At 51.0% G+C, this 14870-nt stretch overlaps 1 protein-coding gene across 3 annotated transcripts; it reads left to right on the top strand.

Annotated features, from left to right (window-relative positions):
* The first annotated feature begins 817 nt into the window (after nucleotides 1-817).
* On the top strand, nucleotides 818-5083 carry ERAL1 (Era like 12S mitochondrial rRNA chaperone 1). Of its 3 annotated transcripts, none has more exons than XM_060081307.1 (10): nucleotides 818-1134; nucleotides 2256-2383; nucleotides 2496-2573; nucleotides 2986-3032; nucleotides 3196-3257; nucleotides 3424-3536; nucleotides 3622-3870; nucleotides 4012-4161; nucleotides 4280-4360; nucleotides 4477-5083. In XM_060081307.1, exons 1-10 carry the CDS (start codon nucleotides 852-854, stop codon nucleotides 4597-4599), a joined length of 1314 nt encoding a protein of 437 aa, XP_059937290.1. In that variant the 5' UTR covers nucleotides 818-851; the 3' UTR covers nucleotides 4600-5083. The 3 variants fall into 3 exon arrangements, with proteins under 3 accessions (XP_059937290.1, XP_059937289.1, XP_059937291.1); XM_060081306.1 differs by having other exon boundaries at nucleotides 2496-2612; XM_060081308.1 differs by lacking the exon at nucleotides 4280-4360 and having other exon boundaries at nucleotides 2496-2612.
* The last annotated feature ends 9787 nt before the right edge of the window (nucleotides 5084-14870 follow it).

Here is a 14870-nt window from a genome sequence, read left to right as displayed (position 1 = left end):
TGTTCATTGCTGTATCCTCAGCACCTCCAAACCCGCGACATTTATCCCTCAATTCCAAAAGTCTGACCGAGGCTTCAAAGGATGAAGAGAGGGCTTAAGGCCACAGATCGGCCAAGGTATATCAGGTTCCTCAGGCCGCTAAGGCAGTCCGGGAGATCCTAGGTGACTAAGCCGCTTCTTCTCCCTTTGCAGACCCTCTGGTTTTTCTCCAGAAAGGAATGGCCTCAGAGGGGAGATAGTAGGCGAGTCTTACAGGAGGGAAATCCGGGTCTGCTGCTCATCGGGAACACCGACCCCTCCTTACAGGAGGCTCCCATAAAGTAAAGGTACAGACTGCCGGAGGCCGCTGCCGACGCTAGGCCAAGCCAGAGGGGCACTGGGAGGGGATCCTGCAAGCCTGAGGCTGGAAAGGACTAAAAAGACCCTCAGGGGGAGCAGTACACGGCCCCACGCGCCGGACCATCCCTCCTTCGTTGCGCGAGTTTCTCCCGCTTAGTGAGGTCAGGCGCTAAGAGAACGATTTTGCCGCTTGGCCTCGTGGGAGATGTAGTCTTTCATGAGGCAGGGCTAGAAGGGCCTTCTACAAAACTTTGTTAGGAGAAGAAGAAAACACGATACGTATGGGAATCCAAAACGATCTTCAAGCTCACACAAACTCTAAATACACTTTTTCCCCGTTCCTTAGCCTCGGGCAGTCTCCAGAGCCGGTCCAACCCCAGCCAACCTCCAATGTCCCAAGTTCCTCCGCTCTGTTTGGGCCGATCTAGCTCTCTCCTGCTCGCTCGCCTCTCCGCAGCACTGTCCAATCATAGGTGCGTTCCTGGGAGTTCCCGGAGTGCCTTGCGGTTGCGATGGCTACCCATGGCAGGCGAGGGACTGTGCTCCTTCGAACCGTGTTAGGGGTTTGGCAGCCGGGTCCCGACGCGGCGAGGGAATGCGTGACCCGGATCCCCTCGCTCTTGGGCAGTCAGCAGAGGTGCGTCTCCTGTGTCTCGGGCCCGGCCTTCTCTGGTCCCCGCCTGGCCTCGGCTTCTCGCCCTAATGGCCAGAACTCAGCCCTGGACTGCTTCCTCGGACTCTCTCAGCCAGACAGCTCGTTGAATGTTCGCGTCCCCGCCGTGTCCATGCACAGAGGTAAAGAGCCCAGATAGATTTGTCTGGGACTGTCACGGTCTTAGCACTGAAAGCCCCGGGGATATCGTCTTTGGCTCTGTATTACAGAAAACGATCTTGAGGCCCCGAGAGATAGAAGCGAGCAGTGAAGGATCTCATAGGAAAGAGATACTAGGTGCTAAGAGTTTTCGAGCCAGAGGGAACCGATCTGGTCACAACCATAGAGCAGGAGATTGAAGGGCCACAGGCATGGAAGAGTTGTGGCTCTCTGTCCTAACATGGGGAGCACACTTGACCCATCTACTTATCAAGACACTGAGTTACAGTTGGCCCTTGAACAACTCGGGGTAAAGGTGTTAGGGGTGCAGAACCCAAGCCATCGAAAATCCTCATATAATTTATTGTGGGCCCTCCGTATATGCAGCTCCACCGTATCCACGATTCCCATCTGAGGATTCAACCAACTGCACATCGCATAGTACACATTTAGTGAAGAATAAAAAAACAAAAAAACCTGCGTATAAATGGACCAGTACAGTTCAAACCCATGTTGCTCAAGGGTCAACTGTACACCTGGAAATAGCACCCTCTATTCTTCAAGTAGCATAGACTAAAGGCTGAACACAGAAACTGGTAATTACGATGCAGTGTCATAAGGAGCAATTACAGAAAGACTGAGAAAGCTTGCAGAGCCTTCATTGTACCCTTAGTAGGGTGAGATAGAGCTGGAGGGATTTGTGGCTTTATCTGGTATAGAGATACTTTCACACATGTACATACATTTACTGGGCACAACTACACAATACGATTCCACAAGGTTATTGAGTATTAAGTGCCAGGCATTGTGCTGAGTGGTTTTACACAATTGCCAACTGTCAAAAGGAGGTTATACAGTAAGTAGTTACCATCAATATCATTTCTGTTTTACATATGAGAAAACTAAGGGGATTAGAGAAGTTAGAGAACTTGATAAAGGCATATAAACAAAGTAATGGACAAACTGAATCTCAAAGCTAGGTCTCGGCTTCAACCTGATGCACTAATCTTGTATCCATATTCCCTTTGTGGTTGGGTAGGACCAAGTACCTGACAGGGGATCCAGGTTGCACTACCTCTCACTCCCCTCCCATTCCCACACACAGATGAGCAGGATCTCCTCTTGGTACATCGCCCGGACATGCCTGAGAACCCCCGAGTCCTACGAGTGGTCCTCCTGGGTGCCCCGAATGCAGGAAAGTCAACCCTCTCCAACCAGCTGCTGGGCCGAAAAGTATGCTGCATCCTTGACACCCCCCACCCTTTCATTTCTCACTTCTTACTGTGCCTTCGTGGATTGTTCTGGAGGGATCTGGGACCTCACTTGGGACTTTTGTTCCTGGCAGGTGTTCCCTGTCTCCCAGAAGGTGCATACCACTCGCAGCCAAGCTCTGGGGGTCATCACAGAGAAAGAGACCCAGGTGGTGGGTACTTGCGATGGATGTCCAGCAAACAGGACAGAGGTTGAAGCTAAGAGGGTCTCCCTTACTGTTAGACCTGAAGAAAATGATGCTTAGGCTCACTTCTCTGAGGGAAGGGGGCTCCTCTTCCTTTAGGCCTATGCAGTTCTCTCTCTACCTTCCCCCTTTGGCATCTAGTCAGAAAGGTCTCACTGCCTCTTTACTGCTTCCTAATCTTCCAAATATTCACAGTTGTTCTCTTTCTCCTGGATTCTATCTAGAATTAAAGCAAGGCTGGAGGGTAAAAATTTGAAGTCAGCTTGGCCAAGAAGTGGGGGCAGGCTCCTGACATCAAGGGTGGGTGACCTTTCACTACCCAGCCATAATCTTTCCTCCTGGGGTCGGGGGTCTGGGCATCTCTCTTTCCTGATTTTAGATTCTACTTGACACACCTGGCCTCATCAGCCCTGCTAAACAGAAAAGGTAATAGCTGGGGAAACAGGGAGTTGTAGGGGGGAAAGGTGTTGAAGAGGGAGTGGGGAGATTCCACCATAGGGGCTGGAAAACCCCCTTATCACACCCCATCCCTCCTCAGGAGGGCATCACTCCCAAGACCCTTCCTGATCTATGTCTGTCTGTCCCTTAGGCACCATCTGGAGCTCTCTTTGTTGGAAGATCCATGGAAGAGCATGGAATCTGCTGATCTGGGTTAGGCTCAGGATGGGAATCTGAAGCCCAGTTTACATGGTCATGGCCTCTCATTGCTGACAGTTTGGGGGGATGGGGGTTGGCCAGATCCCATACCCTGGAAGTTTTGGGGGTTGGAGGGAAAGAGTGGTCGTAACCTTGTCCTCTCTACACTGCCAACTCCCAGTTGTGGTTCTTGTGGATGTCTCGGACAAGTGGACTCGGAACCAGCTCAGTCCCCAGGTGCTCCAGTGCTTGACCCAGTTCTCCCAAGTCCCCAGCGTCCTTGTCATGAACAAGGTGAGCACCCCCTACCTGAGGAAGGGGTCTACTTCAAGGGCCCCGTCTCACTGACCACAGTCCTCTGCCCGTCCGCCACCCCCAGGTTGATTGCCTGAAGCAGAAGTCAGTTCTCCTGGAGCTTACAGCAGCCCTCACTGAAGGTGTGGTCGACGGCAAGAAGCTCAAAACGAGGCAGGCTGTCCGCTCACAGCCGGGCAACCATTGCTCCAGCCCAGCAGCTAACGGCCCAAACACACTGTCCGTGGGAGACCCTCAGCAGATTGGCTGGCCCCACTTCCAGGAGATCTTCATGTTGTCAGCCCTAAGCCAGGAGGATGTGAAAACACTAAAGGTCAGTTAGCCTTGACCATAGCCTGGCCCTTGGTTTCCACCATGTGAAGACAAGCCTCAGAGTTCCTCCTCCTGGAAGTGAGAGTGAGGGGAAAGTCCTGCTTGGGACTGAGATGCCTACCTACTCCCTCTGTGCCCATAGCAATACCTCCTGGCACAGGCCCGGCCAGGGCCCTGGGAGTTCCACAGTGGAGTCCTCACCAGCCAGACGCCTGAGGAGATCTGCGCCAACATGATCCGAGAGAAACTCCTGGAGTACCTGCCCCAGGAGGTGCCCTACAACGTGCAGCAGGTGCAGGCACAGGGGTCATGGGGCTCTCCATCAGGCACACACCCGGAGCAGACAGCTGGGTCCCAAAGAGGGCGTGGGTAGGGGCCTGCCTGACCAGTCATGATGTCTCCCTGTGCAGAAGACGGTAATGTGGGAGGAAGGGCCAAACGGGAAGTTGATGATTGAGCAGAAGCTTCTGGTGCCCAAAGAATCTCACATGGTAAGCAGGGCCAGGCTTGGAGGAGGGACCGATACTCTGTTAGGCAGGGGTTCTTCCCTGACTGCTTGGGAGCTCTGAGAGCAGGGTCACGTCCCTGTCTTTTACCCCACCCTCAGAGGATCCTGATCGGTCCGAAGGGGCACGTGATCTCCCAGGTGGCACAGGAGGTGGGCCGCGACCTCATGAACATCTTCCTCTGTGAAGTTCAGCTCCGCCTGTCTGTGAAACTCCTGAAGTGACCACCCTCTGATATCTTTCCCAAGGCATCCCCGCCCAAGCTGCTGGCGGGAGCCACTGACCAGAACTGCCCCTACCTGGGGCCTGCAGGGCCCGGAGCCGGGCCTGGACAGTGACTGGCTGGCTGACCGCTGGGTGGCCGTCCGAGTCTGCACAGCCCCTGCCCGGCCGTGCCTCCTGCTGGAGGAAGGAATCTACCTTAGCCTGGTTCCCATGTAGTTCCTCTGCCTGGGCCTGTAGCTACTTAGGTCTTAGAAGCTGGCCCTTTGGTGTGGGAGCACTGTTGCCACCTGGCATTGGGCCCAGAGTTTCTTCCTGAGTTGTTAGCAGGGAGATCTTTCCCCTCTCCCCTCAGTTCGTACACCTTGCAGCTGTGTAAGGACCCACGTGTCCTGAGTGAGATAGTGCCTCCCACTGCTCCTCAAGTCCTTGATCCCTCCCACCACCCCCCTCTCCAATCTTGGATGCTAATAAAGTTAAAAGACAAGCAGCATTCTGGGTCTCATCTTTATTTCTTTAGAACAGGAAAGAGAAAACATACCCATTCCCTCCACCCCTACCCCGTTGTCTGAGCTGGAGTCTCCCTCCCTTCAGTAGGCTGCTCCAGGGTCCCGAGCAATCTTCTTGGCACGTTTTCTGGGTGCAGCAAGAGAACCGTTACCATTACTAAACTCAGTAATGGTAACGGTTTCCTCGCCACCCCCAAGCGCCCTGGCGGTCGGCAGGCTGTGATAGGCTGAGCAGTGAGCACGGTGGGCTTGCAGCCACCCCTGGCCTCCTCATCAGCCTCCAGAGCTGGGAGTACCCGGACTAGTACATCATCTATACTGTAGTGTCTCATCACAAACTTACAGTATATGATGATATCCCAGCCAGGGCCCTGCAGGAGGCACAGGGAGCATGGCTTGGAGACCACTGTGGCAGAGAGAGCCAGGCACTGGGGGCACAGCAGCACAGGTCAGGGATGGACACAGCTCCCCACTCTCTAGCTGGCATCCCCTTGGTTCTGTGGTCAAGGGCAGCCTGAAGGGGACTGATGCAAAGAGCCCGTCAGAGGTAGGGTCTGTTGAGATGTCCTTAGGGAGCCAGTGCCGGAGTTTAACAAGCCAGAGATCACATAATTAAGCAGAAGATCTCCTCTGGTCATACCAACAAGCAGACCCAGAGGAGGACCACTTACCTGGGGCTGGAACTGCAGACTAAGGCCTTTGGAAGTAGAGAAACCCCGTCCCTCCTGCCTCTCCACTCAAGCTGCTCCCTTTTAATCCACCAGTTGGCCCCTCCCCTTGGGTGGGGCACTTTCCCGGGTTCTGGAAGGCCCTGCCTCTTAACCCTTTCCCTGCTAGACTCCTTGGACTGAAGGTCACTGGTCCTTCTCCATTAGGCCCTTTGTCACATACTCTTTTATGGACCTTGCTAAGCCTGCTGGGCCTGGGCCTGGCTGAAGAAAAAACAGCCTCACCCCAGCCATCCTGCAGGGCTTAATTGCTGGTCAGAGCCCTGGGGAGGTGGTGGTGGTTCTTTTTGGTGATGGGAATGTTTGAATCTCTATAAGGCAGGGAGGGTCCTGACAGCTGGATCTTGGGGCAAGCTCTGACCTAAATTTCAGTCCCCCGGCCCCTGTCTATGTTTATGCTGAACCCAAGGGGGCCGGACCCTTTGCCCACCTCTGCCACAGCAAGGTCCTCTAGGGGGAGGGGTCCTCTGCCGGAACATTTGAGGGTGGCTGGCTGAGTCCCAAGCTCACGTGGGAGCCAGCTTAGGAAAGGGTAGGGGCTGTTCGTCAGAGCTCAAGGCCCCCAGAGTGAGAGCCCGGCAGTATTAGGTTCTCTGCCTCTGGGAAAGGTGAGACTTGGAGTAGAGACTCCTCAAAGCAGGGCCACTGCTCCTTGGACCCCCATTCTGGGGAGCACGTCTGCTTCTCCGCTCCCTCCCCTTCCCCTCTCCTAGACCATCTGGTGTGTATGCTGGGAAGCAGTTACACCCGCCTCTGTGGGGCAGATGAGGCCAAGATGGGGAGTGAGGGGAGAGACCCAAACTTCTTTCGGTTCCTTGGAGGTGTTTTACCTCCTGCTGTCACAGAGGCTTGGCACATGCTCTGACTCTGTTTGGCATGATCTTCCCTCCTCTCTTGTCTCGTTAACTCTTATTCCCTCTTCAGATCTCTAAGTGTCTCTTCTGCAGAGAAGTTTGTCCTGGCTAGTTAAATCCCCCTGTTATGGGCTCGTTTATTTGTGTGATTATTCACATTAAGCAAATAATCCCGAGGGCCTGGTTTATTCACCAATGTATCTCTACCACAGAGTAGTGACTAAACAAGCGTTCACGTCGGATGCCTGATGTCATGTGGGGGAGGGGAGAGATTTTGACCCGGGGAGGCAGGCTGACAAAGCTGTGGCTCTCTCCGGCAAGTCATTTTCTTGGACCATCCCTGTAATAACAGTCCCCAGTTCGCAGAGCTGTGAGGGCTGGATGATGAGCTGCTGGTAAAGCACTTAGCACAGTGCTAGTGCCGGCGCACAGAAGGGGTTAAACAAATTAATTAAACAAACCTCGCCCGCCTCCCACCGGGGCTCGCTGTTGAAGGCCACAGGTGAGGCCTGTTGCTTCTTGTTAATTAGTTTATTTATTTTTGGCTGCATTGGGTCTTCGTTGCTGTGCGTGGGCTTTCTCTAGTGGGGCGAGCGGGGGCTACTCTTCGTTGCAGTGCGCGGGCTTCTCATCGCAGTGGCTTCTCTTGTTGCGGAGCCCGGGCTCTAGGCACACGGGTTCTAGAGCACAGGCTAAGCAGCTGTGGCACACAGGCTTAGTTGCTCTGCGGCACGTGGGATCTTCCCGGACCAGGGTTTGAACCCGTGTCCCCTGCATTGGCAGGCGGATTCTTTTTTTTTTTTTTTTTTTTTTTTGCGGTATGCGGGCCTCTCACTGTTGTGGCCTCTCCCGTTGCGGAGCACCGGCTCCGGACGCGCAGGCTCAGTGGCCATGGCTCACCGGCCTAGCCCCTCCGCGGCATGTGGGATCTTCCCGGACCGGGGCACGAACCTGTATCCCCTGTATCGGCAGGCGGATTCTCAACCACTGCGCCACCAGGTAAGCCCAGCAGGCGGATTCTTAACCACTGCGCCACCAGGGTAGTCCCGAGACCTGTTGATGAACATCTGAAAATTCATAAAATACTCTTGAAAGCAGCTGGAGGCCATAGAGAAAGCCCAGGTTCAGAGGTAACAGGCCTGGAGTGACAGTCCCGACTCCATTGCATCCAGCTCTGTGCCTCTGGGCCAAGTGCTCTCTGCTTCAGTCTCCTCAAGTGCAAAATGGGCGCCGTCCAACCTACCTCAAGCGGTGGTTACAAGGATTATGGGAGCACTCATGTCAAACACCCAGATCAGAGCCCAGCGTGCATGAACCAATGTCAGTTTCCTTCTCTCCTTTCCTGTTTCACTCTCTTGCTGTGTGACTGAGGGCAAATGCCACTGCTCTGAGCTTTGGTGATAATACGTATCTTACCAAGTTGTAAGAATTAAGTGAGAAATGTGGGTGAGAAGCCTTTATAGACCCAGGTGCTCCAACCCAGTGAGGAATTATCCTTGTCTACTCCTGCCTCCCTGCGACCCCCTTTCCTGTCCTGTGACCCCACAGATAGTCCAGGCTCCCTTCCCAGAGTAAAGCCTTCAGGCACTAGGGCCAAATTCATGCCACTCGCTGGCTAGGTTTCCACTTAGACCCTGGGGGCCAAGTCCAGGGGTGAGCATGGACAGCACTCAGGGGTCCTGGAGGTAGAGGAGAGATATCTCCACCAGCCAGAGATCTTGTGACTGTGGCCTCAAGTTGGGTGGAGGGGCAGGCGATCAGGGTGTGGGCTGAAGGAGAGTCTGAGCCTGGGCGGGGTAGTCTGCGGACCCTGATTAGCAGACTTGGGGCTATCAGGGCAGGGGCCCTTTTGCTTATCAGGAGCTTGCAGGGGCCACAGTAGAACCTGAGGACACTTCATGCTGAGGGCGGTCTCCTGGATGGCTGCTTTTCCATCCTTCTCCCTCCTTAGAACCCTGAGGGGAGTTAAGTTGGGAGTACTTCTCCCTTTCTGCAGGTCACATGGTCACAAGGTCACAAGGGGCAAGACTCTGCCCCTTGCCTGGCAGCCAGCCTGGGGTTGGGGGACACAATCCCAGTCCTTGGGAGAAGCCTTATATGCTCAGAGCTTTTGCTTCAGACTAGGAGCTTCATGGCTCTCCTGAGACTGGGGTGGGCCTGTCTGGGACCTTATCCTTCCAAAGTCTGATTCCAGCCCCTGCCACTGCAGCTTTAAACATTTGACTCTTATTTTGTCCTTCTTTGGATGAAGTCCTTAAACCATATGCTGAGTGATGAAATTAAGGACAGTAAGATCTGCAAGATTCCTTCAAAATCATGAAGTTCAAGTCCCTCCTTTATATAAGAGAGGAAACTGAGGCCCAGAGGAGGGGAAGGTATCATCCAAAGCCTCAGGGTTCCCTCCACCTCTCAGAATCAGGGAACCCATGACCCTATGAGGAATAGAAAGGCAGCAGCAGGTACCCACAGGTACATAGACATACACACACAGTCACGCACAGATACGCATACACAACACACATGTATGATGCCTGCATAGACCTACAACACACAGAGATACACATCAAAAAAATTGGACTCAGCTAGTAAAATTACTCTTAAGTTTCTCTTGGTTGTTTTACTAAGTTTCACGAAGTTGGCAGTTTTGTACAAAGATAAAAGCAGGCCGAAAAATATGGTCTTTCAATGTCTCACTCACAGCACAGTTAGCAGCAAAACTCATCTTGGAACCAAGGACTTTAAGAAGTTCTGGGAAGTTCTTGCTCTCCTGTTTTGCTTTAGATTCAGGGGACTCAAAGCAAGAGCCTGGTGTGGTTCTAGGAGCTTAACAGGTGTGAGAAAGAAAGGCTGGAAAACTGATCTAATCCTTACTCTCCATGTGGTAGATTGGGGCTTGTGACCTGGGGCTTTGTCGGAGATTACTGCTGGCGATCGCCTTTTCTCCCAGCTTGGTTTCATCATGACTGGCCTGTGAAGCCTCTCCTAACCCTCCCTGACACTTGCCCTTGTGTCTAGGCTTGGACCTGCTCTGTTCTCCTTATCACACTGTGAGAATTCATCTGTTCCCTCATTTGTCCCCAATGGCTCCATGAGCAGGCACCTTGTCTGATTCTTCTCTATGGCCCCAGCACCCTTCATGGGCCTTATCCTGGGAGATGCTCAGAGAAAGCCTTACGCTGAACAGATGCCTTGCAGACAGTGACCAGCGTGTACTCACGTTCTCAACACATCCCCTTCCACGCTCTATTCTTGTTGGCCCCATGAGCAAGTGCACGATTTGAGCAATGAACTCAGGTGCTGCGGGTCATAGCAATGGCTTCTCTGGGGGCTTTGCCAACGTCTATCAGTTTCCAGAAGATGACTGCATGCCAATTTTATAACAGAAACTGAAGCTCTGGGAGGACACTCATGACCCTGGGTCACACAGTAATCAGAAGAGGCAAGGCTACAACTCTTCTCTCTAAACTCCAGATCCCAAGCTCTGTGCACAAAGCTGCTATGATTGAGGTTGATTTTGTGTGTGTCTCTGTGGGGCCTTATAAAGTTTCAGAGGCAACGGAATCAGACCTGAGCTTTGCCACCTACCAGTAATGCGATTCTGACCACATTGCTTGCTTCATCTCTCTGAGCCTTGGTCTCCTCATCTCTAAAATGGGGCTGACCTTGGGAAGACTCAGTGAAAGTATGTGGGAAGCTCCCGAGTGGAGTCGGGATTCCCTCCTCGCTTCTGCTTCCTCAGAGACTCCCACCCGTCTCACCCCTTTTTAAGCCTCTTCCACACCTGCTCTTGGCCAACTCCAACCCAGCAACAATCCTCTCCATTCTCTGACCTCCTGCGGCTCACGAGCCAGGCCCTCGTATGGAGCTCACATGCCCTGGAGTCACAGGCCAGGCCATCTGAGGCTTGAACCAGAGCCTCCGCCTGTACAGTTCAGGAGTCATGCCTTAGAGTTCTTGCTTTTTTTCCAGACCACCGGCCCAGGATGAACTCAGAGCCAGAAGGGAAAAGCATGGCTTTGGATCTGTCAGAGCCTGGGCTCTATCACAGCTTGCCGAGTGGGCCTGAGCCCTGCCCTGCTCTTGGAGCCTCAGCTTCCTTATCAGTAAAATGGGCTTAAAATGCCATCTTTTTCATGATTGCGGTACAGATGAAATGAGACAGTAGAGGTGACAGTTTCTAACCTAGGGACTGGCTCATATGTAACAGGAGCTCAGCAAATGCCAGGCTCCTTCCCTTCTGGCTTTGCCATGGGCTTTTCCTACTCATCCTCCCGGGGGGGGCATGCTCACTCAAATACCTGCCAGGTGTGCGTGGGAGCGCACACCTGCCCAGGCTCATATTGAGGCAGAAATAGAAACTTTCCAACCCACACCTCCCTAGATCTGTTTATCAGCTCCCAGTTCCTGTTCTCTTGGTCAGTGGGAGCCCCCATGTCCAGACTCGGGCCATGCCCGCTCCCATCTCCTGGCACAGTCCTGAAGGTAGCTAGCTGTTAGGTGGGAAAGGATCTCCAGGGAGGCTGGGTGTCCCTCCCTCCTCAAATCCTTCCCGCCATCAGCTGGGCTTTACCTCCCTCCCTCCCTGCCAGGACAACCTGTCTGCTTCACAGCTGCTGTGAAAGAGATAGGCAGCCTGGATTATCAGGCCAGAAGAGGCTCCTCCAGACAGTCCTCTGCCTCCACCCCCACCCCAGGCAAAGGTTCCAGGGTGCTTAACCCGCTCTGTGCTGGGCCCTCAGCCCTTCCTGAGGCTGGTTCCAGGCTCAGGGAATGAGACCTTGTTCTCCCCACTCTCAGAGTCCATTGGCTTTAACACAGGTGCTGATGCCTCAGCCTCCCTCCAGATCATTGCCCCTTCCCCTCCTCCAGCATCCTTCAAGCCTCTTTAAGCAAGACGCTTGCCTTTTCCCAGGCCCCTCTGGTCATCTCCTCTGGCTAGCCACTGTCCCTGACGCTAAGGCGAACCAGGACCATATCCTACTTAGGTCCTAGTGTGGCCACCCAGGCCTCCATTTCCTGAAAGTCAACAGGAAGTAGTGAAAAGAGCAGGAGCCTCAGAGTCTAGGCATCTGGCTTGCAGTCCTGGTTCTGGCTCAGACCCTGTGTGACCTCGGGCAAGTTTCTCCACTTCCGTGAGCCTCAGTTATTTCATAAATGGAGGGCAGTAGCTCTTTTCACAGGGTTGGCTCAAGGATTAAATGAGTACAACATATACATCATTTTAGTAATCAGTTGGAAAATAAAATTAAAATCTGAAAAAAGAAAAGAAATGCCTATATGTATATGTATAGCTGATTCACTTTGTTATAAAGCAGAAACTAACACACCATTGTAAAGCAATTATACTCCAATAAAGATGTTAAAAAAAAAAAGAAATGCCTGCAAGAGGGCTTTATTAGCCAGCTACCAAGCAAATCATACCAGCTCCTACATGCTAAGTGCTCATGAAGTGCCACGTTTGATGTGAACATGAGCTATGTCATTTAGTCCTTATGATAACCCTCACTATAGACGGCCCCAGGCTCAATCCTTGAACCTCTTCTCTTTACACCTGCACTCATTCCTTCATTGATCTCATCTTGTCCCATGGCTTTAAATACTGTCTACACACTGGTGACTCCCTAATCCATGTGTCCAGGCCAGACTTCTCCCCAAAACTAACTTGTAAAGTGAGCCTCCTAGTTGGCAAATTTCTCTAATAGGCACCTTAGACTTAACATGTCCAAAACCGAGGTCCCTGATCCCACCTCAAATCTGCTCCTTCAACTGTTTTTCCCATTTCAGCAAATAGCAGCTCCATTCTTCCAGATCAGCCAAAAAGCCTTGGAAGCAATTTATTCTTTTTTTTTTCAACTTTTAAAAATACTTTATTGAGGTATGATTGACCATAAACTGCACATATTAAAAATGCACAATTTGATAAGTTTGGAATATATATACACCCACTAAGACAATTTTTTTTTTCGCTTTTTAAAATTTATTTATTTGTTTTTATTTTCGGCTGTGTTGGGTCTTCGTTGCTGTTCGTGGGCTTTAGTTGCGGCGAGTGGGGTCTACTCTTTGTTGTGGTGCGTGGACTTCTCACTATCATGGCTTCTCTTGTTGCAGAGCAAGGGCTCTAGGCGCACGGGCTTCAGTAGTTGTGGCTAGTGGGCTCTAGAGCGCGGACTCAGTAGTTATGGCGCATGGGCTTAATTGCTCTGTGGCATGTGGGATGTTCCCGGGCCAGGGCTCGAACCCGTGTCCCCTGCATTGGCAGGAGGATTCTTAACCACCGCGCCACCAGGGAAGCCCGGCAACTTATTCTTGAATTAACTTTTTACCGAAGTACAATATGTGTGTGTGTGTGTGTGTATATATATATATATATATATATATATATATATATATATATATATATATATATATATATTCAAAAAATGGGGAATTCCCTGGTGGTCCCGTAGTTAGGACTCTGAGCTTCCACTGCAAGGGGCCTGGGTTTGATTCCTGGTCGGGGAACTAAGATCCCGCAAGCTGCGTGGTGCCAAAAAAAAAAAAAGAAAAGAAAAAAAGAAAAAAACCCCACCAAACTCATAAGTGAATTATCACAAAGTGAACACACCCAAGTAACAACCACCCAGGTCAAGAAACACCACCTTCCCAGGTGCATCCTCTCTCTGTTACCCACCTCTTTCTCTCCAAAGGTGACTTCTATCCTGCCTTCTAATGCCATAGATTAGCTTTGCCTGCTTTTTTGGATGTTGTATAATGGAATGATGTACTATGTATGATTTTAGCTCAACAGTATGTTTGCAAGACTCATTCAAGTTGTTGTATGGATCAGTAATTGGTTTATTTCCATTACTGCACAGTATTCAGTTTCGTGAAAACACTACACTTTATTCATTCTACCATTAGTAAACATTTGGATTGTTTGAGTTTGGGGGCCGTTATTCATAACGCTGCCATGAATATTCCTTTTTTTACCACGTTGCCACGAGCCATGGCGGTGAAAGCCCGGAATCCCAACCACTAGGCCACCAGGGAACTCCCATTATTCTTGTACATACATGTGTGTGTATTTCTGCTGGGCGTGGAATGGTTGGGTCAAAGGGCATGCTTACGTTCAGGTGTAGGTACTATATTCCGTCAAACAGGTTTTCAAAGTGGTTGTATTGACATTTCTTCCAGCCATGTGTGAAATTTCCAGTTGCTCCACATCCTCCCCTACACTTGGTATTGTTACTCTTTTCCATTTTAGTCATTCTGGTGGATGTGCAGTGATATCTATTCTGGTCAGAATTTGGACTTCCCTGATGATTAATGAAGTTATGCATGCTATTCCCATTATCCATTGCTGTGTAGCAAATCATCCCCAAACTTAGAAGCTTAAACAACAGTCCTTTTCCTACTTGCACAGTTTTGGAAGTCAGGATTTCAGGAAGTCTGCTGGGCAGAACTGGCTTGGGGTTTCTCATGCAGATGAAGTCAGATGGGGGCTGGGAGAGCTGGGAGCTAGCCAGGCATCCCTCTCTCTTCATGTAGCTCAGGGCCTATCCATGTGGTTTGCCTGCTTGGGCTTCCTCACAGCACAGTCAGACTGCTTACACAGTGGCTGAAGACTTAAAGACAGAATATTCCAGCAAATAAAGTGGAAGATGCATTGTCTTTTATGAGCTAGCCTTGGAAGTCATATTATATCACTTCTGCGTATTCTATTGACCTAAATAGTCACAAAAGTCCACTCAGTTTCAAGGGAAAGGGGGCATAGTCTCCACCTCTAATTGGAAGGACTGTCAAAGTCACACTGTAAGAGGGAACATGTAGAATGGAAAATATTGTTGCCACTGTCTTTGCCACTATCTTTGCCATACATGTTTTCGTGCATCTATTGGCCATTCTGTCTAGTGCTTGAGCCATCATTTCTCTTTTTCTGTTGGGTTATCTGTCTTTTTCCTTCTTGATTTGCAAAGTATATTCTGAGTGCTACTTTTTTCGCCCAGATATATGTATTATAAATATCTTTTCCCATTATTCTGAGGCTTGCCTTCTCATATTCTCAATGGGCCCTTGTGTGTGAGTGTGTGTGTGTGCTTATTAATGGAAATTTTTATTGAGACGATTGTAGATTCACATGCAGTTGTCAGTAATAATATGGAGAGGTCCCTTCCACACTTTGTCCAGTTTCTCCACTGGTGAC

This window comes from Mesoplodon densirostris, chromosome 18 (genome assembly GCF_025265405.1).
Source record: "Mesoplodon densirostris isolate mMesDen1 chromosome 18, mMesDen1 primary haplotype, whole genome shotgun sequence".
In the NCBI taxonomy this organism is placed as follows: Eukaryota; Metazoa; Chordata; class Mammalia; order Artiodactyla; family Ziphiidae; genus Mesoplodon; species Mesoplodon densirostris.
The sequence above is the reverse complement of the archived record's forward strand: the minus strand, read 5'-3'. Positions and strand labels throughout refer to the sequence as shown.